General features: G+C 43.4%; 1 protein-coding gene across 1 annotated transcript in view; it reads left to right on the top strand.

Annotated features, from left to right (window-relative positions):
• Positions 1–26,031, top strand: part of PTPRT (protein tyrosine phosphatase receptor type T) — a 770,667-nt gene that overhangs the window by 363,985 nt on the left and 380,651 nt on the right. The window contains exon 7 of the mRNA XM_029917352.1: positions 9,193–9,489. Within this exon, the coding sequence (XP_029773212.1) occupies positions 9,193–9,489 (297 nt within the window). The remainder of the gene's footprint in view (positions 1–9,192; positions 9,490–26,031) is intronic.

Raw genomic sequence — 26,031 nt, 5'->3', positions numbered from 1 at the left:
ACATCATGTACAATACCTTGTACAAGCTAGGGGCTCAGAAATGTTTATTAAAAGGCTGAGTTTGTCCATAGCTTTACTTTTGGCAAAGAACATTCCTTTCACACTGTTACAGCTGCCTCGGTTGTTATTCTCACTTATCAGGAATGGTCTGAGGGACTGTTGTAATGCTTAACACCTAGACTGGCCTAACTCGTCACCGTGCAGGGGTGTGCGTGTGTGTGGGGGAAGGCGGGGCATCGCTGTTCTCCTCTTCATGACCTGTTTGCTCGTTTGTTCTTGTCTCCTGAACTTTAAATGTGCTGCTTCCTTTGATCTTCTCACTCCATAGCCTCCTCCCCCATTTCCCTACACCTTGAACCTTTACCTGGTTCAATTCTCTTTATCATTTTCCCAAGGTTTCCTTTCGAGACAACCTTCTTGGCTTCTAGACTGTACGTTACATTGTTGGTGATTTACTCTCAAATATTTAAGAGGGGAATGTTGTGGATGAGTTCTATGTTAAGCTATAGTTGCAGGTTAAACCCAGTGCTTTCAGCCACAGTAGATCTGCTTGTTTCCCTGACTAGAAGCCCCTACTGCAGAGACCATGCTACGTTGCCAAGGTGTTTCTGATATCATAGCTTGATCATCAGCCCTTATTTTGTTAATTAGCATACTAAATGTCAGAAATTGCTTATTGTGGTTAAAATCAGAGACCTCTTGACTAGCTGAATAATAAGTATTATGAGTGGACTCCAACTGGTGAACTTGAAGGTATTCCACATATATGGGTTGGCCATAATATTTTTAAAGCTCTTTCCAGACATACATAATGAGGAAGAACCCAGCAAGACTTCTAGCCTTTAACCTTAGGGGTGATTGATTTCTAACCAGTCCTGACCACCCATTGGATGAGGAAGATTCCTGGTTTCCTAATGTGACTGTGATGGTAATTGATTTTGCCCCTGGAACAGAAGCAGGCAAACTAGAGTGCTGGTCCTGGCTATTTTTGTAAATAAACTTTTATTGAGAGAGCCACGCCCACTTGTGTGCATGTGGTCTGTCTGCCTGAAAAATGTTTGCCAACTTCTGCAAGGACAGATTTCTGAGACTTCATTGAGCTTTACAGAATAGATGTTTAACCTGTGTGTCTGCTTGCTGATAAATATTTGTGTACGAAGTGGTCATCTACCTAGTAGAATTTGGCCTGAGACTTGCTTTTATCATAAGGTAATAATGTAGTTGTGCAGAAATCATTAACCTTCACTCACCTCAGATTTCTTTGGTGGCTTCTGGTGTCTGTAAGAAACAGTGTAAGGGTTGTGCACGAATCATGATTAAATTGGCTCAGAAGAGTTTCCAGTACAAGGCTGTGCCTTTCTACTGTGTGCTCCCTGGAAGCCCCGCACTCCGCCTGCGAAAAGGTGTTCCAGGGGGTGCCTGGCTGATTCAGTTGGTTAAGAGTCCACCTCTTGATTTCATTTCAGGTCATGATCTCAAGGTCATAAGATTGAACCCACATTGGGGTCTGTGCTGGGCATGGAAACTGCTTAAGGCTCCTTCCCGCTGCCCTTTCTTTCTCTCTCTCTCTCTCTCAAAAAAAGGGGGTGCTTCCAGCTTCTTCACCCCATTCATCACACTTGCGTCTGCATCTCCTTCTAGAGCATGAGTCTCATGGGGAAGTATGTGTCTTACCCACATGCATCCTCACACCTGTCCTGTCTCAGAGGTTCAAGATATGTTTGTCGAAATAAGGAATAGGTACAGCAGTGTCTTTTTGTGCATCAATGGGAGCTTGCCAGCTCCAAACATATTTGGTTAAAAGCATGAACCCAATTACCAACACCATTGGGAACCAGGCCAGGGACCTACACGACTCCTATTCTATCTTTGTGCCCCCTTTGCCTGCCTCCCTTCAGGAGGCGGTGACTGTATGTGAGGGGACACAGCTGTGTCAAGTGCTCTCCAAGAGCTTGGTGGAGACTGTCTCCTTAGTTCCCCTTACTGCCCTGAAAGGCAGAGAATATCACCCATGTTTTACGTATGGAAAACAGGCAGCATGGATACAGATGAGACAGTGACTTGATTTAGGTCCAGGTGCTAACAGAGCCAGTGTTGTTTCTATTACGCTGTGGAGTCTCCAGTGCTCGAGAGTAGTTTTTCATTAATTAATGAGCCAGTGAACACATAAATGAATTCCCTTCTTTATTTCACTGCTATCAGAGGGTAACAACTGAATCATCTTCTCACAAGGAACCCTGTTCCTGCCGTGCAGGGTTCTGTTCATCAGGCTGGGTGGGACCCAGTGACCCTGGGTTGTGAAGCACCAGCATTCTCCAGTGAACCCTCTGCATTCCTGTCCTCGCCTCCTTTTGTAAGGTGTCTGTGGTAATAAGTCAACAAATTCTTGTCCGCCAAACATCAGCAATAAATTAAAGGAAGTGGCGGAAAGTAAGCAAGAGAGTGGGTTTGGATAATGCTGGAAGGAAGATGGATTTTAATTTTGTTCCTTTTACCTTTTTCTCCCTCCGTGTATCATTTCCATGCAGAAATTGCAAATTAATGGTCACATCGAAATATCTGTCAACGTATTACTGCTCTTGCAGTATCAAATTATGCTGGCAATAATGTTTCCAGCTGCCTAGGACTCCATTGCAATTTAATTTGAAAGGAACTCAAATTGCATCTCCAAATGGATAAAAAATTAATTTTACATACAAGCTATACACCTCCACATTTTCAGCCCTGTGCCCCAAATTATCTCAATGTAGGTTCAACTTTGAGCAGTACATATGTTACAGCCAACTCCACATGCAAAGATGAATACATAGGAAATTCATGATTTGGAAATCTGCTTTGCTGCTCTTTTTTTAATAAGATGTTCTGCCTTGATTAAGGTCATTAGGAGAGTCTACAGCTATTGCCTTTGACAGCAGGCACAGGAGCCGGGCCCGCATAGAACAAAAAAGCCTGAAATTCTGATTACCCACATGACTACTCTTCACAATTGGAGTGTAAAGAGAGCCCTGATTCATCTCTTCACTTCTTCCCCCTGTAGTGTGAAGGGCCTTAATTCTCGTTTGATCTACAGTCATCACTTCCTTTGTGTATTTACTCATTCCTTAATTTATTTATTAAGCAGCCATGTGTTCCAGTTATGAAAACAAAGAGATCTCAGGATTCACAAGGTAGTAGGCAAGGTAAACTTGAACCAGAGCTATCAGCGACTAACCTGCTGTTTGTTAAGGGTTCTAGAGGAGATGTGCTACTGTGCTAAAGAAAAAATGATGGGGGCATTCATTGTGCCTGGGCCAGGAGGGCTTTTGGAGGAAGTTACAAGGAGAGGGCAGTACTGGAGCTGGGCCTTGGCTGTATTGACCAGGGATTTGCCAGGGGCATCCCACGCAGGGGGATGAGCATGGCAAGAACTGGGAGGGAGAAGAGGACTCAGGAGGCACTAGTTGGTTTTCCCAGTGCAGCATCGGGACTGAGCAGTGGAAAGTGAGGGAAAGAATTTGTAGGTGGGAGGGTACAGGCTGCAGCCTGGGCTCAGGAATTAGGGAGAAGATGCTACTTCAGGAAGAAATGGTACTTGAGTAAGATCTATCGTGCAGAAGGGGAGAAGTGGTCAGAGGTCAAGAGGACCAACGTGCCTTCCAGAGGCAGCTGGGGGAGGGAGGGAGCTTCTGAAGACATGAGTCAGTCAGTCACACACAGACTCACACGCACATGCACATGCTGTCCCTAACACACACCCTGTCCCTACCCTGTGCAAGAACACAAGTGAGTCTGGGGCAAGAACACATAGAGTCTTGCGGTCCCCTTCCTTCCCTTTTCTCCCGACTCTGTCCCGCCCCCAAAGAGCCTCATGCACCGTGTATGTAGACTTTATTCCTCATGTCCAAATGCTTTCCACTACCCTGCCATTCTTTGGTTACCCCTTAAGCCTAGGGATGCACACACATGGGATACAGTCTGATCCTGGAAGGGCAGAACTAGGAGGTTCACACAGGCCCCAGAAGTGAGTTTGGGGCCCTGGGGCAGGGAATTCTGGGGTATCAGGTTCCTGGAGCCTGGTCCAAAATAGGGAGCACAGGCACCAAGTGGATGCTTTGGCCCCCGACTCTTCGCCAGGGGGAGGGCACATGCCGAAGACAGCCAGAGTGGGCTCCTTAATGCCCAGGGGTCAGGACAGAGCTCCTGTTGCTAGGTCTAAAGGCAGAGAGACAACGTACCCAGAGGCCAAGCCACTTTGATTTTTCATCAGAGAAAGATTGCCCAGCTTCCCAGACAAACCACAGTCTTTCCCCACTATTTATCTTCCCATTGGCCTGGAGGCTGTTACTTAAGAAGGTCATGTGGGTGTGGCTTCTGGGGGCAGAAACTGGATGCCTCTGGGCTTGGACATATTTACACAGGGAATGTAAATTCAACAAACCAATCTCCACTGCACACACAAGGCTTTCTCAGCAATTTCCAACTTGTTTGCACCGACTCAAGTACAAACCCAAGACTCTCCCTGCTTCAGGCAATAATTATCAGAGCAGAAGCTGGGCTTGGAGGCTGAGGTCGGGGTGGGGGGGTTCAGATTGAAGGCATGAACGCTTCTATCACACATTTTGAAAGCTAGTTTTCATGATGTCGGCTTTCAGGACATTCTTTTGCTTGAATGCAAAATAAATCTGTTCACCTTAAAGACTCAGGGACATCGCAGAGGGGACAAAACTGGGACCACGGAGTCAGGGAGTCCGAGCTCAGTTCCCAAGAACAGGTCACCATCTGTTCATCTCGGTTTTAATAAACATGAACTGGCCCCTCGGCAGCCCCCGCACCATGGGTTGGGGTTGCCGGACAAACAGAACGTGGTCCCTGGCAGCGTGGGAGGAGTGACAGAACAAGCACTTCCTAGAAAGCATGACAAATGCTGAATGGGCTGGACACCTGTGCAAAGGGCTATGCGAGCCCAGAGCTGGGGACTTGGCTGTTTGGCTCTGGGTAAGGCACGTCCCTTCGTTGCCCTAGATTTTCTATGCCAGAGGGTTGCAGGTACCTAGCCCAGAGCTACTCTGTAAGCAGTAGCCACTGTCTTTCCCTTTCTAGAATGGGAGTCCTTGAACTTACAAAATACTTTCACCCATACCTGTCTAACCCGCAAGTCTACCAGAGGTCTTCTTGCTTTGTGCACAGGAATGGAGCTTTCCTTGAGCTTTGTAATTTCCATGCTCTGGGGAACCCTTGAAATCATGTCCCACAGTACCAGGAACACACGTGGCTGTATTTCCAAAGACCCCTCTGCCTCTGCTCCCTGTGTTTATTCCCAAATGGTGTTTCATTGGCCCAAGGGAGACATGTAGATCTCAGCCCTTTCTAGAATCCACAGGCGGTCCAAACCCTTTTGTGTTATTCTGAGGGCCTTGTTGAGCTAGGAGTCACACAGGAAACCGTCACCTGGGCTCCGGGTGTCATTCTGCCGCCTTGTTCGCCCACATCCTTTCCTGTTCGATACCAGCAACAAGTGGAGTCATTTTTCTCTTCTTCTGAAGGCTCAGCACAACTGATCTCGTGGCTCTGGGAATGCAGCTTCTGCTCCAAATACACTTCTTAAGGCATTTCTCCAAGAAAGGCCATTTTCTTTAAGAGGAATGCCCACTGTTAGACAGAGGCAATTTTCTCTCTCCCTTTACAGCTCATTTTATACTCATTAACAGCCCTCTGAGATTCGTGCAATAATTTCCACTTTATAGAAGAGGAAATAGAGGCTCGGAGATGAAGTGCCCTTGCCCAAGGTCACACAGCTAGTGAGCGCCAGTCTGGCTTCCAGCCGTGCCCTGCCAGGCTCCACTGTTCCCCACGCCCCAGATGATGGCATGTGCTTCAGAGGAAGCAAGTGACTTTCCCAGAGCCCTGACCTTCCCACTCTGGAGGAGTCTCTGCTGTGTGGCAGGCCCGCATCACCCCTTACCTTCTTTGAAAAGGCTCCTCTGCTGGCTCCTTTTAAGAAGGGCAGAAAGGTGTTTTGAGTGCATCCCTGCACAGGTGAGCTGTGTGGAGAATTCTGGAGAAGGTGGAGAGCAGAGGTACAAAGACAGGCCAGTGGTCAACTCAGCTCTGAGTGGGATCGAGTCCCGCCCCACCCTCTCCAGAGGGTCCCGGCTCCTGAGGGCCCAGCGTTTCTGCCTTACAGTTCTCGGCCTCCTCCCAGAACCCTCCCCAGGCCCCTGATGACCATGGGGTGCCCACAGTGATACCTCTCCCTGGTCTCAGTGCCCTGCGGTATCACAGCCCAGCACAGATGGAGGCACTGGACCCTCATTGGCTGCGGACCTCACTGTGCACTCACTATGCGGCTTTTTAGTCTTCCTCCCCTCATGGAGCTTATTTTCTTCACTAATTTTCCTCTTGGACGAAACTAGAGATGCTTTCCTCACTGATGGCTGTGATGTCCACAGAACATAGCGCCCGTTGGCCTGAGACCACCGGAGCGTGTCTCTGGGCTGAGCATGGGCTCCAGGAATGAGTGGACAACCCCCCTGCTCTCAGGGGGCTTACATCCTAGTGGGCAGGGCCAACTTTTAAAAAGCTGCCACAGTGGAAAATGATCAACACGGAAAGAAACACTTCATAAGAGAAGAAAGACGCAGGCACTGTACTCTGCCCAGGGACTCACAGAGGAGGCAAAGTGAACAGGGAGTGAAAGCAGGAGAGAGTATTGCCCAAGTCCAGCAGGGAGGGGAAGGTCAGCCCCCAGAAGGAGAGAGGTAGGAGAGGCAGGGTTCATTTCCCTGGGGGCATACAAAGCACCTACCCTCTTTTTCCAGACCACCCTGATCACGCATGTCTTCTGACTTTGCACACTAGGCATGTGGTCAGATGGACACAAGTTCAAAACCCCACTTTGCCATTTGCTGGTCTTCTTGCTACTCTACACAGGTTCCTGGGCCTCTCTGGCCTCAGTTTATTCCACTGTAAAGTGGGGCTGGCAGTCACTCCCTCCTTCCTGAGTCACAAGATGATGCAAGTGATAGCACCCAGCACCATGACTACTGGCCACCAACCACACACACACATACATATACACATATATATGTATATATATGTGTACATATACACACATATATATGTACACACAAACACACACATTTAACGAGGGCTGTGGTACATTTAAAATTGTTTAACAAAATGGACAAGTCTTGGATTTAAAAGGATCTTAAATGTCCCGTCTTCACTCTAAGATGAGGTGTGAGAGCGATTATCTGACCAGGGTGTGGCGTCCGTTTCGGCACACCCAGAGGAGTGTCACGGGTCCTGAGCAGGGGTGCGTGGGCCAGCAGAGTTCCCGGATGTGGACTTGCAGGAAGGCTCTGGCAAGGCTGCCGTGAACGGGGCAAGTAGCTTCTCGCTCACCCTGCGCCTGTACATTTGTTAAGCCAGGGGCCACACCAGGTCACAGCCACACCCCCGCTCCGGGGACCACACTCTCACCTTCTATTCTGTGTGGGCTCAGCACGATGGACCCTCAGCAGCAGCTTGTTCAATGTCACATTTTCAAAGTCACCCATTTGCATTTGGAACGCTGGCTCTCTTTTACACAACGGACCTGTGAACATGAGTAATTGGGCGGCATGAGTGACCGTGAACTCCAGTCTTTCCAGAGCCAGACTGCTCGCGGTGTCCAGCAGTGTGTGAGCAGGTCTGGGCCGGTTTGCCCAGCTCCCTGACATTTCTGGGCATCCTTTTTAAAAGAAGACTGTTTGGAAGTATGTTCTTTGGCAAGATTCTGATACAAGTCAATAGGATGTTCTCCGCACAGGGACGGGTCTGGGAACTCCGCCTTCTTCGAGTCCTTCCCTCTTTCTTACTACTGCATTGGAACAGAGGCAGCCTTACCCCTAAATGCTCTGAGAGGGCCGGAGGGATGATAAAATCCATCATTTTGCACAAGGATGCTACCCAGCACTACACTTAAAAGACTTGAAGAGTAGAGATGGCATACGAGTCCTTATTATTTTTCACCACTGTTGCTATCACTGCAAAAGAAAAGTTGCTGCATTCTGAGTGCTTATTAAGTTCCAAGTACAAGTCTAACTGCTCTGCAAACATTTCATGTAGCCCCCACTAGCCACTAGCACGGGTAGCTACTTGTTATCATCACCATTTTATAAATGAAATTACAAATGGACCCAAAGAAATTGCAGAACTTGGTAAAGCCCTATAGGTAGTATGGAGGGAAAACACTGAATAAATCTCTAGTCTGTGCTCACCTACTTCCAGCTAAAGGTAGCTAAGGTATTCAGCACAAGAGCTTACGGGAATGTTTTTCACAAAAGAAGCTAAGCTTCTATTATAAGAAATGCCTAAGCTTTCTAGAATGAGCTTCACATGTGGGCATTTTTTTAAGTGTTTCATTTGTTATAATCTGTTTTGTACAAAAACATCTATATGAAGTATAAACAGAATATGCATAATAAAATATGACAGTGAGTGTTCTATACGGGAGTCTGGGACCACGTGGGGAAGGATGGCACAAGACACAGCATTAACATATGAAGTCATGACCGTATCTACTTGTAGAATGATGTCTCTGGGGGTCCTGTTGGGAAAGAAGCAGAGGGGAGAGAAGGAAGGTCGAGGACTGTCGTAGGAGCCGAGGAAATAATGAGTTGTGTTGTCAGTGGAAAGAGGGGAAATGGCAATGAGAAGTCAGCAGTACCTGTGACCGTGCGGACAGCTTGAGTGCTGCGTGCCGAGCATGTGGCTGCATTGCCAGCCTGTGAGTCTCGGTGAGGTTAACCACAGAGAGGGGGCTGATTTCCCAAGGGGAGAGGATGCAGCTGGATTAAACGTAAGGCAGGTCAGAACTCCAGCAGCCATCTGAATGAGTGTGTCTCCGGAGTGTTGTGCATGCCGTTTGTGGTACCCAGGGTGGTTTTCGGGAGTAACCTGTTGAACCTTAAAGAATTTAACAACTTTGCATTTTTTTAATGGTTAATGATTCTGTATGGCAAGTGTTATCTTTTAGATACATGCGTTTAAGTAAGAAAAAAAATTGATAGAAAAATGTTAATTAAATTGTACGTTATGTGGCAAAAATCATGCAAGCAGTGGCTGAGGTAAGTTTGGAGGCTATTCCTCCATTTTAGCAGAACATGCACCCCCCCATGCCCACTTCCTGACAATCTCACAGCCCTTGTGTTTTGCATGTGTGTCTTGCAGACCCTGTGCACGGCCCGCAGAACGTGGAGATTGTGGATATCCGTGCCCGGCAGCTGACCCTGCAGTGGGAGCCCTTTGGCTATGCGGTGACCCGCTGTCACAGCTACAACCTCACTGTGCAGTACCAGTATGTGTTCAACCAGCAGCAGTACGAGGCCGAAGAGGTCATCCAGACCTCGTCCCACTATACGCTGCGTGGCCTGCGCCCCTTCATGACCATCCGGCTGCGGCTCCTGCTGTCCAACCCCGAGGGCCGGATGGAGAGCGAGGAGCTGGTGGTGCAAACAGAGGAGGACGGTGAGTGAGGGCGGCTGCGCCCTTGGGCGTGGGGCCACGGCTGTCAGTGATGAGGTGTGCGTTTTCCCTGCACCTTCAATTACCTCTTCTCCAAGGTCTTCAGTGAAGAGCCACAACTCCAGGGGGCGCTGTTGCCGTAGACATGGCTGTGCACTCAGCTTTGACTCCTCAGCACCCCATCCCTCTTCTCTCTTTATAGCACCTTCTATGTCCAGTGTTGAACCACACCAGTGCCTTCTAAGAGACATTGTTGAATTGTATTAAGTGCATCAAACCCGGGAGTCAGACAACCTTAGTTTCTCTAAGAGTTAGAAATGCACGTGCGCGCGCACACACACACACACACACACACACACACACACACACACACACATTACTTAGCACACACATTGGATGCACCCAGACCCAAGTGCTTACCCAAATGTCCTACAGGTATTTTCAACTCAAAATATCTGAAAATGAACCAATTTCCCTTTCTGTATTGATTTCTCACTCTGTGTTCCTCATCTCAGTGAACTACATCCAGTAAGTCCAAATAAAGACCTGAAGTCAGCCTGGGAACCTCCATTTCTCCCCCCATTACCCCCTCCTACCCACACAATGTTCTAATGAGTCTGTGCAGTTTCCCTCTCCACGCGCCTCTTACCTTGAGACTCCAGGAACACAGAGCCGCATTTAACTCCCAGAACACAGCACTTCCCCACCCTCTGTCACCCATGCTGTTCCTCCTACTGGGATGGCCTCTCCTCCAAGTCTGTGGGGCAAGCTCTATTCATCCTCAACATGCTGCTTCCTCCAGGCAGCTTTCCCTGACTGCCCTAAGCTGACTTGGGTGTTCCTTCCCCAACCCCCCTATATTTTGCACGTAACTCCACTGCAACAGCTACCTTACTTATGGGAGGACAGGACTTGCTGCTTCTAGGACTTATCTAGAAAACCCTTTTCAACAGCAGTGTTGCAGTTTTCCTTCCAGCCATGCTGTCTCTGGCCTCGTGCGGCATCCTTAGTTAGTTTCTTGGAATCAAATTTAGTGCAGCTTCCAGCCACTTCCAGCAAAGGGCACTGTGACCTGGGCTGCAGGGCAGGCCATGCATCACCCTTGCTCCTGATCAGGGAAGGGAGCGGCCAGCGGGGTTAGGGCTGGGATGCAGAGGGAAGACGGGGAAGGAAACTCTCAGGAAGTGTTGGCCATCTGCACGTGCAGACAGAAGGGCGTGGGACACAGAGATGGTACGTAGGGATCAGAAGGAGTGGGATCAGAGCCCTGTCCTTGTCAGCCACATGGGGCAGGTACCACCACTTGGCCCCGGCGGGCCTTACCACCTCAAGGCAGAGCCTCTCGTATGCAGTCCCACTCGGCACTCGTGTTTCACATGAGCAAGTCCAAGGACCCGGAGTGGTGGCCCTGCTGGTGTCAGCTGTGGTGTCCCCTGAAGAGACAGAGGGAACTGTGCCAGCCTCTGCTCCTGTCCCCTGACAACCCACCTATGTGGCAGACCCCTTGTGACCTCTCTTAAAATTCATCAGTGCAGCGACCCTTTGCAACCCCTGCAGACTGTGCTTTTCTAGGTAGTAGCTGTGGTGGAGACCCAGCCTCTCCTGCGTTGCCCCCACCTTCCTGCCTTCTACTGAACCACAGTCTCCCCTAGACCAGCCTCGTCCAGTGACCTGAGTGCATTGCTTCCTGTGCACCTGTTCTCATCCAGCCCCCAGCAGAGGGGTGGGCACCTCCTCTGGGCTTCTGTCTGCAGCCCAGGAGCTGCAGCCCTGGGTTCTGCTCCAGGTGAAGCTGTGGCCCTTTCCCTGGATGGCTCTGTTGTTGCAGAAACATACAGCCCCTCCTCCGGCAAGGACGAGGGTGCGCTGCTACAGAAGGTGGGCCTTGGTCCCCCGGCCCTGGGATGAGCCGCTTACCCTCTGTGTTCTGGTTTCCTCGCCTGTCAAATGGAGATGCAAACAGTGGCTACCCGATGGGTTTTTATGCTCGCTGAAAGGAATGGCACATAAAGAAATTGGAATGATGTCCAGCGGATTATAGGTTTTCAATGAATGTGGCTGCCACATTTGGATTAAATCACAGAAAAAAAATACGTATATGTCTTGACAGTGGATCCCAAAGCACAGGCAGCTGAGAGACCTGCGACCTGCCCTAGGAATCCTCTCTAGAACTTTCCATGCACACTCCCAACTGGTTGATGAAAATATGACCTAGACTCTCAAAGAGTGGTCATCTGGTCAGTGCCTGATCCGAGAAGCAGAAGCAGGACAGGAAGAATGGTTAGGGGGCAGGGCGTTGTTAGACAGGGAGGAGTCACCACTCCTGGAACTCAGCATGAAAATTCAGGCCTCAGGGGCGCCTGGGTGGCTCAGTCAGTTAAGTGTCCAGCTTTGGCTCAGGTCATGATCTCACAGTTTGTGAGTTTGAGCCCTACGTCGGGCCCTGTGCTGACAACTCAGAGCCTGGAGCCTGCTTTGGAGATTCTGTGTCTCCGTCTCTCTCTGCCCTTCCCCTGCTCATGCTCTGTTTTAAAAAAACTTAAAAACAAATTCAGGAATCAACCTGAGTGATAGGGTTTGGCCCAGGAGCAGCTCAGGGTATGTTTTCCAGGATGTTCTTCAGACCTCAGGCTGCATTTTGAGGATCACCTACATATGCAACAGGAAATCCCAAGTTCCATCTTTGAGCCATGCCTCAACCTCTCCTTTTCTCCTTCCTGTCACCAGGGGTGGGGAAAAATATCACAAAGTATTTATCAAAATAACTCGAGAGCAGCAATGCTTTGAAATTAAACTTTAATTAAGTGCCATTAATAAAACATCAATTCCTACTCCACAGAGACGTGTGAACATTATCATATTAAAAACACCAACATCCAAGACCCCGTCCTCAGTCTTGCAGCAATCCTGAGGCCCCACCTCAGGAGCCACTGCACTGAGGGAAGAGCTCAGAACACAGGCCCCTCTGTGTGCCAGAATCAGATTCCCTTCCTCCTGAGGAGGAAGGAGGCGCCATTTCTGTTTGCTGGGAGCTCATTCACCTCAAGGACAGGAGGATAGATCGTGGCTCTGGTTGGTTAAGTGAAACCCCTCTCTGGGAGGCAAAGAGCAGCCTCCCGGATTGAGCTGACTGGATTCACGCTGCTTTTGCCTGTGCCACAAAATTGTCTTCTGGGGAATTGGCAGAATTTGTAATTTCAGCACCCCAGTGCCTTTGAGGGCCTATGAAGTAATCCGCGGCTGGTGACAGAAGCAATGGCTGCTGAGCCCCATTGCATCAGTTAGGAAGCAGCTAGAAGACTAAATGGGTTCTTCACTTTTCCTGTTTTCACAGATGACTCAGAAAAACCGTGGCTCACTTATTTAATGCTTGCTTTTCTGCCTTTCCCCAGACCACGGTTGTGATTATGAAATGGACTGTATGAAGCCTTGAAGGATAAAAACTGTGTTGATAATGGTCTCACTTTGGCTACCATTTAATGAGCACCTACCCTGTGCCAGACACTAATAGCGTGTTGTATGCAGTGACTCATACCCAAGATTTTATTTTGAAATGTTTCAAAGCTATAGAAAAATTAAGAGTAGTACAAAGAAGACTTGTGAACTCTTTGCCTAGATTCAGTATTTAACACTGCACTACATTTTCTTATTCATATATATATATATGGTATGAATGACACGGAGATATCACATATAAAAGTACACATAGTGTTTTTAAGTATTTAGAAGTAAATTGCAGGGGTGCACGGGTGGCTCAGTTGAGTGCCCAACTTTGGCTCAGGTCATGATCTCACAGTTTGAGGGTTTGAGCCCTGCATCAGGCTCTCTGATGTCAGCACAGAGCCTGCTTTGGATCCTCTATCTCCCCTCCAACCCCCGCACCTTCGCTGCTTGTGCTCGAACTCTCTCTCTCTCTCTCTCAAAAATAAATACATTTAATATAATTTAAAAAATAAAGAAAAGTAAATTGTATAAGTCCCAACATCTGATCTCTCAGCTCTTTGAGAGCATACATTACCTAAGGGTAAGGACATTCTCCTATATAGCCACAACACTATAGAACATCTGAGTTTAACAGTAATTTAAAAGTAATCAAGTAAACAAATAATCCACATTCACATTTCCAGTCATGCTAAGCATGGTTTTATGTGACAAAATTAGAAAATGAGGTGTTTTTGGCAAAAATGCCCCATGAATTGGTGATGCATACTTTTCACTCTATCATATCAAGAATTACGTAATGTCAGGAAGCCCCTGACACGCTGCATTTGCTCACTCACACAGGTCCTTCTACTGTAAATGCCCTTGTCCCTTTGTAAGTCAGCTGGTCTGTGTAGCGGTGCTGAGGTCTGGTGAGCATCCAGTTCCCACGCACTATTCACCCAGTGGTCTTAGCATCCCTGACAATCCCCACTGAGTCAACTACTCCGCTGGTGTCTCCAAAAGAGTGAATTTTAAATCTATCTTTCCCTCTACATGTATTAATTAGCATTCTTCCTTGTAGAAGGGTTTTTCTCTCCCCATCCCCACCCCCGTTTTTAGTATCCCTACTGACTCAGAGATCATTTTTTTTTAACTCATTGTATTAAAGTCCAGCACTAGTTATAATTCTCTTCAGTGCTCACATTGTCTCATCTGTGGCTAGTGGGAGTCCCTTCAGGTTGGCCCTTAGGCTCTTCTGACATGTTCTCGTTAGTCTTCCTTGCTTCTGGCATAACAGAATATTCTAGACCACCCTTGTAATATCTCTCCCCCAGACCTGAAGGCAACCACTTATCTAAGGATATCTCGTTGCTTTCAGTGGGGAGTGGTGCTTTGGCACAAAGATGTCCATCTTAGCTGTGATTGATGGGGTGTTACTGCCTCTAGACTTTTCAAGTAGGTAGAACTGAGGAATATAATTTATCGGTTTTAAATCACAAAGTCATACTAATTCAGATCACCTCAGGATTCATTCCTCAGTGCTCACCCTCATTCTATAAGACCTCTCCTTCCTCCCACCGCGAGAACCATGGCCTGCTTCCCAACACCCACACATTTCGTCATTTGCTCCATCCTACAATACATAGGATATGGCTTCAGAAGTGCGTTACCAATCCCCCTAAAAATAACAAACCTATCTTGTTAGGTTAAAGGTTTTCTTTTCAGTTCTTCTCTCCTTCAGCAGCCAAAATGCGTTCTCTGTGTGGTTATATTATCAATTTGATGCCCACTTAGGCTCATTTGTTTCCATCTTAAGGCTTGCCTCCCCCCATCCTTTTTATTTGATTTTATTTCTTTTTTAAATTAAAACCGTTGCTTGGTTCAAAAGTCAAAACTCTAAAAGTGTGCGCTCAGAGATAATGCTGCCGTCTCTGTGTCTTTCACACTGTTCGTGTCCACACCCCAAAGGTCGCCATTTTCATTCGTTCCAGATATATTTTTCCTATAGTTCATTTTGCACCAAAGGTAAAATTTTTCTTTCTCTTATTTTTATATAAAAAAGAGCATAATAGATACACTCCACATCATATGTCTTTGTTCACTGAATATACTGTGCAAACCACTCCATATTGGTTTGTACAGATTGGTATCCTTTTTGAGAGCTGTATGAGACTCTTTTATGTGCATATGCCATGGTTTGTTCAAGCAGCATCCTCTGGACACTTGGGTTGTTCCCATTACTTGCTATGAAAACTAATGCTACAACAGACAGCCCTGCACTTATTTTGTTTGGAACTTGTAGGGTTGTATTTTCATGGTAAATTCCTGCAAGTGGGTTTGCTGGAGTCAGAGGGGAAGCAAAGATGCAGTTTTGTCAGATATTGACAGATAGTCCTCCTCGAAGTTGAATTATTTTACATTTTTACTAGCAGTGTAGATTCATTTATCTTAACACCAAATGTGAGAAAGCAAGCAAACAGTAATATTTTTCCTATTTTGTAGTAAGGAATCTTAGGCTCCCATATAATTTGTATGAAGTATATAAAGTATAGTTGATTATAATTAATATGTACATCCTATATTAATATATATAATATGATTAATCACATAATACGTATATTATTTCATATAATATGGTAAATTATAGGAAATTGCATTATAGGAAATACTGACATGTCTTGCGAATGAGTGCCTGTATTTCATGTGCATTTGTGAAAGTCTAATTATCTGGTTCCTCAGGTCATAGGAAGCTAGAAAGGGGCTATATGTTGCTAGGCATGTGCATGTATAGTAACAAGATACAACGCGTGAAATCTAGAAGAGGGAAATGAGAAGAGAATAAAAGGCAGTAACAGCAAGGCAATAAATAACACAGTCCAGAGTCATTAGTAGAAGGGCATAAAGCAATCTTAGCAAGTCCTGAAAGCATCGTTTAATTGGAGCTTGGTACATTCTAGAGTTTTACAAAGATGACCTTGAGATAGTATAAAAGGTAAGGAGAAATGCATTTGTGGTTTTTGAATGCTCGTGTTGACCTAGGCATTGTGCTGATACCCTTAATTCCTATAGTTAGTTGCCAAATTCTGTGATGTAGGTGCTTACTGATACGGTTCTGGATCAGAGAGGTCAAGGAACCTGTCCAGGGCTACCAGACAAGTGGCAGAACCAGTAAACAGATCCCCAAATCTTACCCATAATTTTTTTCCCTTACCATCTATTAGATAATCCTGTAACCTGACCAAAACTTCCCCAGCACTCTCTGTGATTTACTTTTTTCTGTGCCATTCATGATCATCTGAAATACTGTTTGTGTTTACATATGTACACACACACACACACACACGCCACACACACGCACACACACACATGTTTGTTGCCTGCCAAGCAGCCAGTAAGTTGCTCATTAACTATTTGGTGATTGAATGAATATTTGACATCAAAGCCCATATCACAGGGTCCTCCTATTTATATATACTGTTCAAGAAGGGGAGGATATATGTAATGTATTTTATCTATATTCAAAAGCAGCTCAAACTTGCTTGCTAGAGCTGATCATTAGCCTCTGTCTCCACCTCTTAGTTCTCTGTTATCATATTCATTGCTCAAAATTGGCCACAGTGGGGAATGTGCACCATGGATATTGGCATGGATATTGAGGTTTTTGTTTTTCCTGGAAAGCTCGTTGTGAAACATGTACTAACACAAAGATTCATTTGACATCTTAAAATGTAAACATTTATCCAGAAAGAATACCTTTTCTTCACCAAGACTAGGAAATCTGTTTTGTCTCCATCAGATACACTTAACAGATTTTGGTGGTCTTCAAGCCATTTTTGAATTATTTTGATTGTTCTTAAGTTAGTTCTGAGTCTTTTTATCATGAACCAACTAACCAACAAATATGGCACCTGGAATGGAGAGACCCCTTCAACCCACACCCCAAAAAGAGACCTAACTAAGATAAACAGGACAGGAAACATTTGTTGACTCTGCCCTTATATGAGCTGACTTATTTACACATCTACCCACAAAGTTCACCATTATCAGCCCTACTTCCCAGATATGAAAATGGGAAGAAGAAAGAACAGGAGAGGAGAAGAGAAAACTTCCCTTGATTACACTCTGTCCCCCTTTATGTTGAAATGAAAATTTCCCTTAAATTACCACCTGACTTTTAGGCACAAGAAAACATCTGGTTTAATTACAGTGAATTTACATGAACTTACTGACAAGAAGCACAGTTAAAATTAGCAATTTTAGTGTGTTTTTTTTTAAGGGAATGAAATTATAAAGTAATTAACCTTTGTTGTAGAACTCTGTCAGAAGGATGGAAAGTTCTGTGCTGTTAGATACAAGAAGAAATGAAATTGTGGGAAGGGAATATGTGGACTCATTAAAGAATTATAAAGAAAAAAGAGAAGACTAAAGTAACACAGAATTAGAAGATAAGACAAAAAATGAATCATTCTCCAAGAAGTCTTTTCATGATGAGAGAGAGGGGTGGCGGGGAGAGACCCTGTTGAATCCAAAGAAAGTTGGCTTTGCTACCAGTCAGGCAGTAAGATTGCCTTTCAGAGGTTCAGAACCCACATCTACCAGAATAAGAAAAAAAGGGCTGATTCAGAAAATATGTTGGAGTCAGAAGGATCTGGGCTACATCCAGGCTCCATTCACTTCTTTGTTCTATAGCTCTGCTTAAATTATTTGCATATTGGGCACTGCAGTGTCCCTGTCTGTGGATTAGGGGTAGTGATACCATAATCCCTGTAAGGAGTTCTATGTGACGCTCTGTACATAAAGCACTGAACTTACCCTGTGCCCAGAGTACAGACTTAATGATGTGTGGCCAGTGTCAGACATGTCAGGCAGATTTTTAATCAAGGGAGTGTAACTAGAAGAAAACCAAAGTGGGATCTTAGTCCTGGGCAAGGGGCTGTTTTAGAATCACCTTTATTACCTCTGTAACCTTGTTCTCAGATTTCTCACTCTGACTTTAGAAATGAGTATGTGTGTGCCAGTGAAATCTTCCCAGTAAAATTTTATTTACAAAAGGAGCAGCTGATTGCATTTGGCTGTAGCCATAGTTCATTGACCCTTGATCCCCACTGATTCCCCCTATTTCCTCTAATATCTTGACTTTACAATCCAATGATATCCTAATGATTTCCCCAATTGGTATCTCTGGACTAGACCTCTCCTCTGCCCCCCAGAGTCATTTACCAACAGCCTGTTCAGCCTGCCTAGCTAGATTGCTAGTCGGTCTCTGGAATTAAACACGTCTAGAGCTGACCTCTGATCATCCCTCATCCACCCACAAACTCATTCTTCCTACAGTCTTCTCCATCTCAGTTAATGGCAACTGCCTTTTATTAGTGGCTTGAGTCAAAAGCCTTGATTGTTCACTTTTATCACATCCAAGGCCCCATATACCTTTCAACCTGGATTCTCTATGGTTGACACCCCTTTGGTTTGTGCAAAGCAGCCCTGCACACTCCCCACATCCCATCTATCAGCACATTCTCTTGGCTCATTCTTCAGTAAATAGCGTGAACTTGACCACTGCTTACAGTCTGTGCTGCCTGCTCTGTGGTCTAAGCCACTGTGATCTCCAACTTGGATTATTGCAGTAGTCCTTCAATGATCCTTCCGCTTCACCTCTGGCCCCTACTCTTCTCAGCACAGCAGCCAGAATGGTCTTGTTAAACCTCCAGGCAAGTCATATCCTGCCCCCTCTGTTCAGAACCCTCCATCGGTTTCTCACATCCCTGAGATTAAAAGTCCACATCCTTACAGTGGCTCACAGGGCCTACATGGCCACACCTTCTACTTCTGGCTGCTTCTCAGACCTCATGTCCGTCTACCTCAGCCTTACTGCACAAATCCAGTCGTCGGTCTCCGATATGCCAGCTGCGTCCCTCCCTTAGCACCTTTGTAGGTGCCATTTCTTCTGGCTGGAATGATTTTCCCCCAAATAAACAAGGCTATCTCCTTCACATGTTTCAAGTCAATGTCACTTTTCAGGGAGATCCTGCTCGACTATTCTGTGAACAGCTGGAGGCCGCCTGCACCACACTCTGTCCCTCTTCTCTGTTTCTTGTATCTCAGTAGCATTTACATTTAGCATACTTCTTACTTCACTACACACTTTAGTATCTGTCTTCTCTCACTAGAACGAACACTGAGGAGACCTTTTTTTTTTTTTCCTGTTAACTGGGTATTTTCAAGCACCTAAGAACAGTGCCAGGTAGAGAATAGGCATGCAATAAAGAAGTTATTGGATGAATGAATCCTGAGTCCTCAGAGACAAGATAGATTTTAAAATTACCATAGGAATCAGAAGATCCTTGTTAAAAGCTTTTTAGTATACTCAGTAAGCTATGGAAAGATACGGCTTTTATGATGAGCAGTATAACACCATTCGGAAAGAATGGAGGCAAAAACACCAAGAAAATAGTAATAGTCCTGATTCTGCAGAAAAGCAAATTGGTGCTCTCCAGGCGCCCCTAGAGCAGTTCTGGGGGAGTGTGATAGATCCAGGGGGGCGAGAAGACACAGAGTAATACCTACTACCCTTGGGCCAGCCACTTGCTCAGCACTTTACTGGGGCAAATGCATTGAATCGCCATAATACCTGTGAAGGAGGTACTGTTTCATGCCCACTTTAAGGAAACTGAGCCACAGAGAGGTTAAGCAACTTGCCCCAGGTTATACAGCAAGAAATGGCAAAGACAGGACACAAACCCAGGCAGTCTGGCTCGGCCTACCGCCTTGGTCATCATGCAGTGCTGCCTTTTGGGTCTACAGGACATTTGCATTCAAGGTGAAGGTCTGAGTCTGAAACTGCCTTCCCTAGGAAATGAGAGAACACCTTTAAACCTGGGAACTGGAAGATGGCGCTGTCCCCATGTCAGAAGGAGGAGTGAATGCAGTGTCAGAAGAAGGGGGATGTAAACGGGGAGGCGATGGATGAGCTGTAACTTCAGTGAAAGAAACCCCTTCCTCGCCCTGGGAATGACTTACACATCGCACTGCACTGAATATCCTCAAACCCTGAGCAGGGCTGAAGGCAGGGTCGGGCTGTGGAGCTGGTGGATAGAGTGAGGGATTGGAGAGCAGGAAGTGGCATCTTCACATGCCAGTCTACACTGCAGAGAATGAGAGCTCTCACTCCAAACCTGCATACGGTAAAGAAGGAAAAGGGAGGGATAATGAAAGACTACTTTGGAAAGAGGTGCTCCAGTTGAAGGAAGGGCAGTATTCTAAGTGACTTAAAGCTGCCTTTAAAACTACCAAAAACATTCTCTCTGAAAAGTTTTCTGATGCCTGGTTATTTTCCTTCTCAAACCTTACCCTTCCCACCCTCAACCAAGCAGATCTCCTAGCTAGCCAAGTAATGGATGGATGTATCTAAACTCCTTTCTTTCCCTCTGGGTTAGAAATATTTAAAACCAGTACTCACATAATCAGTAGTAGAACACATCGCGACCCACCAAACTAAACCATCTCATTACACCTCTTGTAAGGTTGCATAAAGAAAGATTATTGGACAGATGCTTTCATTCGTATTAGAGAGGACTGAGCTGATAATACAAAGCAAATGTCCCCTGAGAATTATGGCAAGCAAGATTTAAAAACAGAATAAAACACTAATTGACATTCTCACCAGAATATATAAATAAATGCTGGGCTAGAACATGCACATGGAAGGGAAGTCAATAACGTAGAGATGTTAGGTCTCCCAGATTGATTTTTATAAGAGTTTAAAACTATTTACTGTATTTAGTATTTTAATTTAATGATAAGCCCTATAGTGCTTAAGGATATATGTTTAAGAAATAAAAATTATAATGAAAAACAAGATTTGTTATTGTTATGAAGTTAAGGTCACCTATTGAGGGCATGAAATTGATTATTAGTAAGTTAATGAGATGAATGTTTTATACACTTGTGGCTACTTCACAAAAGGATAAAATGATACTAAATACCCTTTTATACAGATAAATATTACCATTTATGGGATATGGGGAAATTCTTAGCAAAATACGAACATCGAATTTTGACTCAATGCACACACACAAGACTTACATAATTTTACAGCAAATGGAGATAGAATCAATAGTTTATACTTTTCCAGCAAAGAAAACACCAATTCTGAATGGTCTTACAAGTCAAGATCTCCAGTCTTATGTATACATTTTCAAAGAGCAAAAACAGAAGTAACACTTCTTCATTTTATGACAGTTATAACCTTGATATCTAAACCACACAAGCTTATTTTGAAAAAAAAAAGGAAAATTAAGTGTAAATATCACAAACAGAATATTAGCAAACAATTCATTGCTGTATACAACTAGGAAAATATTAGTTTTATTTTAAGAAATCAACATTGGTTTAACATTAGTAGATCCATTAGTGTAATTCACTACATTAAGAGGAACAAAAATGTATCATTAATAGATACAGAAAAGCATCAGTTAAAGCTCAGCAGGATATAAAAGGGAAATATCCTTGTATACCAGGAATAAAAAGAGCCTTCTTACACTGATAAAGGGAAACTAAGAAACCTATAAACACCATACTCAAGGATAAAATAACAAAATCATTCTCTTAACACTGGAAAGCACACAGATACTTACCATTATCTCCACTAAATATCATATTGATGGCTCTGGCTAAAGACAAGAAAATTAAATAGAGTTAGCAGATTGTAAAAGAACAAAACTATTATCAACTGCAATGCTATGATTATTTACATAGATAGCACAAAGAAATTTGTACACAAATTATTAGAATTAAGAGAATGTAACATGTTTGACAAAGAAATTGACATTAAAAAGTCAATTGTGTTTCTGTTTACTCAATAAGTATGTGGTATGTTCTTAAAGATACTACTTACAATAGCAATAAAAATACAGGATATTTAGGAATAAACCTAATGTAAGATTTTAAGACATGGAGTATATATAAATGTATAAAGAACTGAAAGATATCAAAGAAGGGCTAAATGAGAGGGATGCCATGTTCATAGATGGAAAAATCCATTGTCAAAACATGATCTAGAAAGACATAATTTATTTCTCAGTTGATCTATAATTCATGTGATTCTACTACAGAAATAAGACATTTTTCAAAAACTTACAGGGTCATCCTAAAATTTATATGGCAGAGAAAAGCCAAAGAAAAGCTAAGACAGTCCTGAACACGAAGTACAGAGTTGCACGCCTTGCTCTACTAGCTATCAAGATCTACAAATCTTTCTTATTAAGAAAATGTGGTGTTGATACAAGGATAGTCTAAGAGAACAGTTGAACAAAACAACTTAAATGTATGTGGAAATGTGATGGAAGGCAAAGGTAGTATGGCAGATCAGTTGAGTAAATAAATTTTTCTTTTTCATTAGGTCATGGTAGAATAAGGAGAAGAATTGAAATCGGATCCCTGCCTCACACTATACATGAAAACACAGTTACAAATTAGTTGAAGACATTTTACAAAAGGCCTAACTTTAAAATCATTTGAGGATAATTTAAGCAAATATCCCTATGGCCTAAGAGAAAGTATTTCTTAAATAAGAATCTTTTGTTTTCATATTTGTTTGGATTCACCTGGCCTTAAGATAACAATTCAAATGCAAGTAGTCAATTTAGGAAGTGGTCCAGGACACATTGGTAATGAAGAGAGGAAGGGAAGGGAAGGAAGCCAATATTGGTGTGTTATCAAGTAAATTACCTTGTTAAGTTCTTTATACATTTTTTGATAATACCTTTTATCCAGTATACCATTTGCAAATAACTTTTCTCATTCCATCAGTTGCCTTTTAGTTTTGTTGTTTCCTTTGCAGTGCAGACGCTCTTTATCTTGATGAGATTCCAGTAGTTCACTTTTACTTTTAATTCCTTGCATTTGAACATGTGTCGAGCAAGAAATTGCTGTGGTTGAGGTCAAAGAGGTTGTTCCTTGCTTTCTCCTCTAGGGTTTTGATGGTTCTGTGTCTCACATTTAGCTCTTTCATCCATTTTGAGTTTATCTTTGTATATGTTATAAGAAAGCGGTCTAATTTCATTCTTCTGCATGGTGCTGTCCACCTCTCCCAGCACCATTTGCTTAAGAGACTGTCTTTTTTCCATTGGATGCTCTTTCCTGCTTTGTCAAAGATTAGTTGCCCACTCAACACCAGAAAAATAATCTAGTGGAGAAATGTGCAGAAAACACGAATAGACACTTTTCCAAAGAAGATATATGGATGGATAACAGACACATGAAAAGATGCTCAATGTCACTCATCATCAGGGAAATACAAATCAAAGCCACACTAAGACACTGTCTCACGCCAGTCAGAGTGGCTAAAATGAACAACTCAGAAAACTACAGATGCTGGCAAGGATGTCGAGAAATGGGAACTCTCCTGCACTATTGGTGGGAATGCAAACTGGAGCAGTGCTCTGGAAAATAGTGTGGAGGTTCTTCAAAGAATTAAAAATATAACTACCCTACAACCCAGCAGTAGCACTGCTAGGAATTTACCCAAGGGCTACAGGAGTGCTGATGCATAGGGGCACATGTACCCCAATGTTCATAGCAACACTTTCAGCAGTAGCCAAATTATGGAAGGAGCCTAAATGGCCATCGAGTGATGAATGGATCAAGAAGATGTGGTTTATATATTCAATGGAATACTATTTGGCAATCAGAAAAGAATGAAATCATGCTATTTGCAGCAATGTGGATGGAACTGGAAGGTATTATGCTGAGTGAAATAAGTCAGAGAAGGACAAATATTCTATGTTTTTACTCATATGTGGATCTTGAGAAATTTAACAGAAGACCATGGAGGAAGGGAAGGGGAAAAAAATAGTTACAGAGAGGGAGGGAGGCAAACCACAAAGGACTCTTAAATACAGAGAATAAGCTGAGGGTGGATGGCAGGGAGGAGAGGAAAAATGGGTGATGGGCATTGAGGGAGGGCACTTGTTGGGATGAACACTGTGTGTTGTATATAAGCCAATTAGACAATAAATTATATTAAAAAATAAACTTTAAAAAATTACCTTGCGTATAACTGGATTTTAGAATAGTGCCACTCCAGTGTGGCCCAGGCCCAGCAGTGAATTATGAACTCTCCCTGGCCCATGACAAGATAATTACAGAAATAGAGGTTAAGTGTTTGTTTTAAAAGAACGAGCTTGCATTTTTCTGTTTTTAAGTTTTACCTTTACTTTTTAATTTTGCCATTCTTTTGTGGTTTGGTATTTTATAATATTGGTTCACCATAGGTTGGAAAAAACTACGACAACACAGTAATAATCACTTTTGTTGGAGGTAGTTTGAAAAGTATTAATGGAACACATCTCAGAGTTAATCCAAGCAAGTGGTAAGGACACTAGGATATTCATCTATGAATTTCCTATCTTTCATTGTTTTAAGGTTGTTTTAGGGGCATTAATCTCTCAGAGTTCTCACTTACCCTGTGTAGAGACAAGTTTGCTTTCACAGCCTTCAGGTAGAGTAACAAGTGTTTTGCAGTGTGGCACCTACAGCATCTGCCCCTAAGTCTGTCTTTTTTAATTTTTCCATCTTTATTGAGGGATGCTTGATAAATAAGATTATATATATTCAAGATATTCAACAGAATGTATATAGTACATATTGTGAGATTATTGCTCCAATTAAGTTACTAAATCTTTCTCTTTACTTCTCCAGAAAAGATCTGATAAATTTGATGCATTAAAATTAACTAATTTTTTCCAAGGGTAACATAAAGAGAAATGGAAAACAGACAACCCAAAAGAGGATTTTTATAGCACATCTATCCAATAAAAGGATCAGGAACAAGAATATACAAAGAACCTCTACAAATCAATAAGAAAAGGACAGTAATGGTCAATAAACATTAAAGATGCTCAGTCTCTTTAATAAATAGCTAAAAGCAAATAAATCCTCAATGAAGTATTTTATGCTTACTAGATGGTGTAGAATTTTTAAATGTGACAGTACTAGTGTTTATAAGGATTTAGAGAAGTAGGGCCTTTCAGAACATTGCTGGCGAGAGTATAAATCACTACCAGCACTTTGGAAAACAATTTGACTTCACTCAGTAAAGCTGAGTGAAGACATTTATACTCTTAGTCTCCATATCCTATTCCTGGGTATACCTGAGTGAACTCTTATAAGTGTTCAACTGAATGTACAAAAAATATTCATAGGCCCTATGTTGTAAGATAGCTCTTCTGAGAAATAACCTTATTTTCCATGTATCGGACATCTCACCATCTGCAGAATGACAAAATAAAGAAGGCTATATTCATAAAATTAATGAAATACAACTACTCGCATCAACACAGATGAATATCAAAACAATATGGAGTGACAAATGCAAATCATATAATACAAAGACTCAGTTTCATGTGTCTATCATCAAACTGGAAGAAACAAGATGATATCTTGGGATAGTTGCATATGTTTATACCTCCAAATAAAAATAAGAACAATTAACACAAAATCAGGCTAATACTTGATTGGGTGTTTTTTTGTTTATTTGGGTTGTTTTCCTTTGTTTTGTTTTTGGTTTTGTTTTTATGGGGGGAGAGAAGTCAGCAGTATGGAACACACAGGATACTTCAATGATACAGTGATGTTTTATTTCTTAGAGGGGATAGTGGGCTTATGTGTGTTCATTTCACAATTATTTCATAAACTATGCATTCATTACCTGTACTTTTGTCTGTGATAGATTTAATAAGAGAAGCTTTTTAATAGATCCAAAATAATATAAAGAAAAGCAATAAAGTCCTACAAATGTAATTTGTAAGGAATTTTAAAAACATATTTCTAACTAAGGGACAAAAGAAGCATTAATAAATGATGATGTGTACAGCATTACCAGCATTACTGGTGGGAGGGCTCATTCTAAAAAGGTATCATTTGTCCCTCAGAGAAGTGATGAATACAACTGGAATAAAAATTCTGATGGAACATTTTTGAAATTTTATAAAACTTTTCCAGCGTTCTGGAAAAACAACCTGGTAGTGAAAGCCCAGAAAACTTTGCAAAAGAAGAATAATAAAAGAAAAGGACTTGTTCTGTCAACTATTAAAACGTGTTACATGAACACAACAGAGAGAT

Source organism: Suricata suricatta, chromosome 12 (genome assembly GCF_006229205.1).
Source record: "Suricata suricatta isolate VVHF042 chromosome 12, meerkat_22Aug2017_6uvM2_HiC, whole genome shotgun sequence".
Taxonomy (NCBI): domain Eukaryota; kingdom Metazoa; phylum Chordata; class Mammalia; order Carnivora; family Herpestidae; genus Suricata; species Suricata suricatta.
This window is presented reverse-complemented; position numbering and strand designations above follow the sequence as displayed.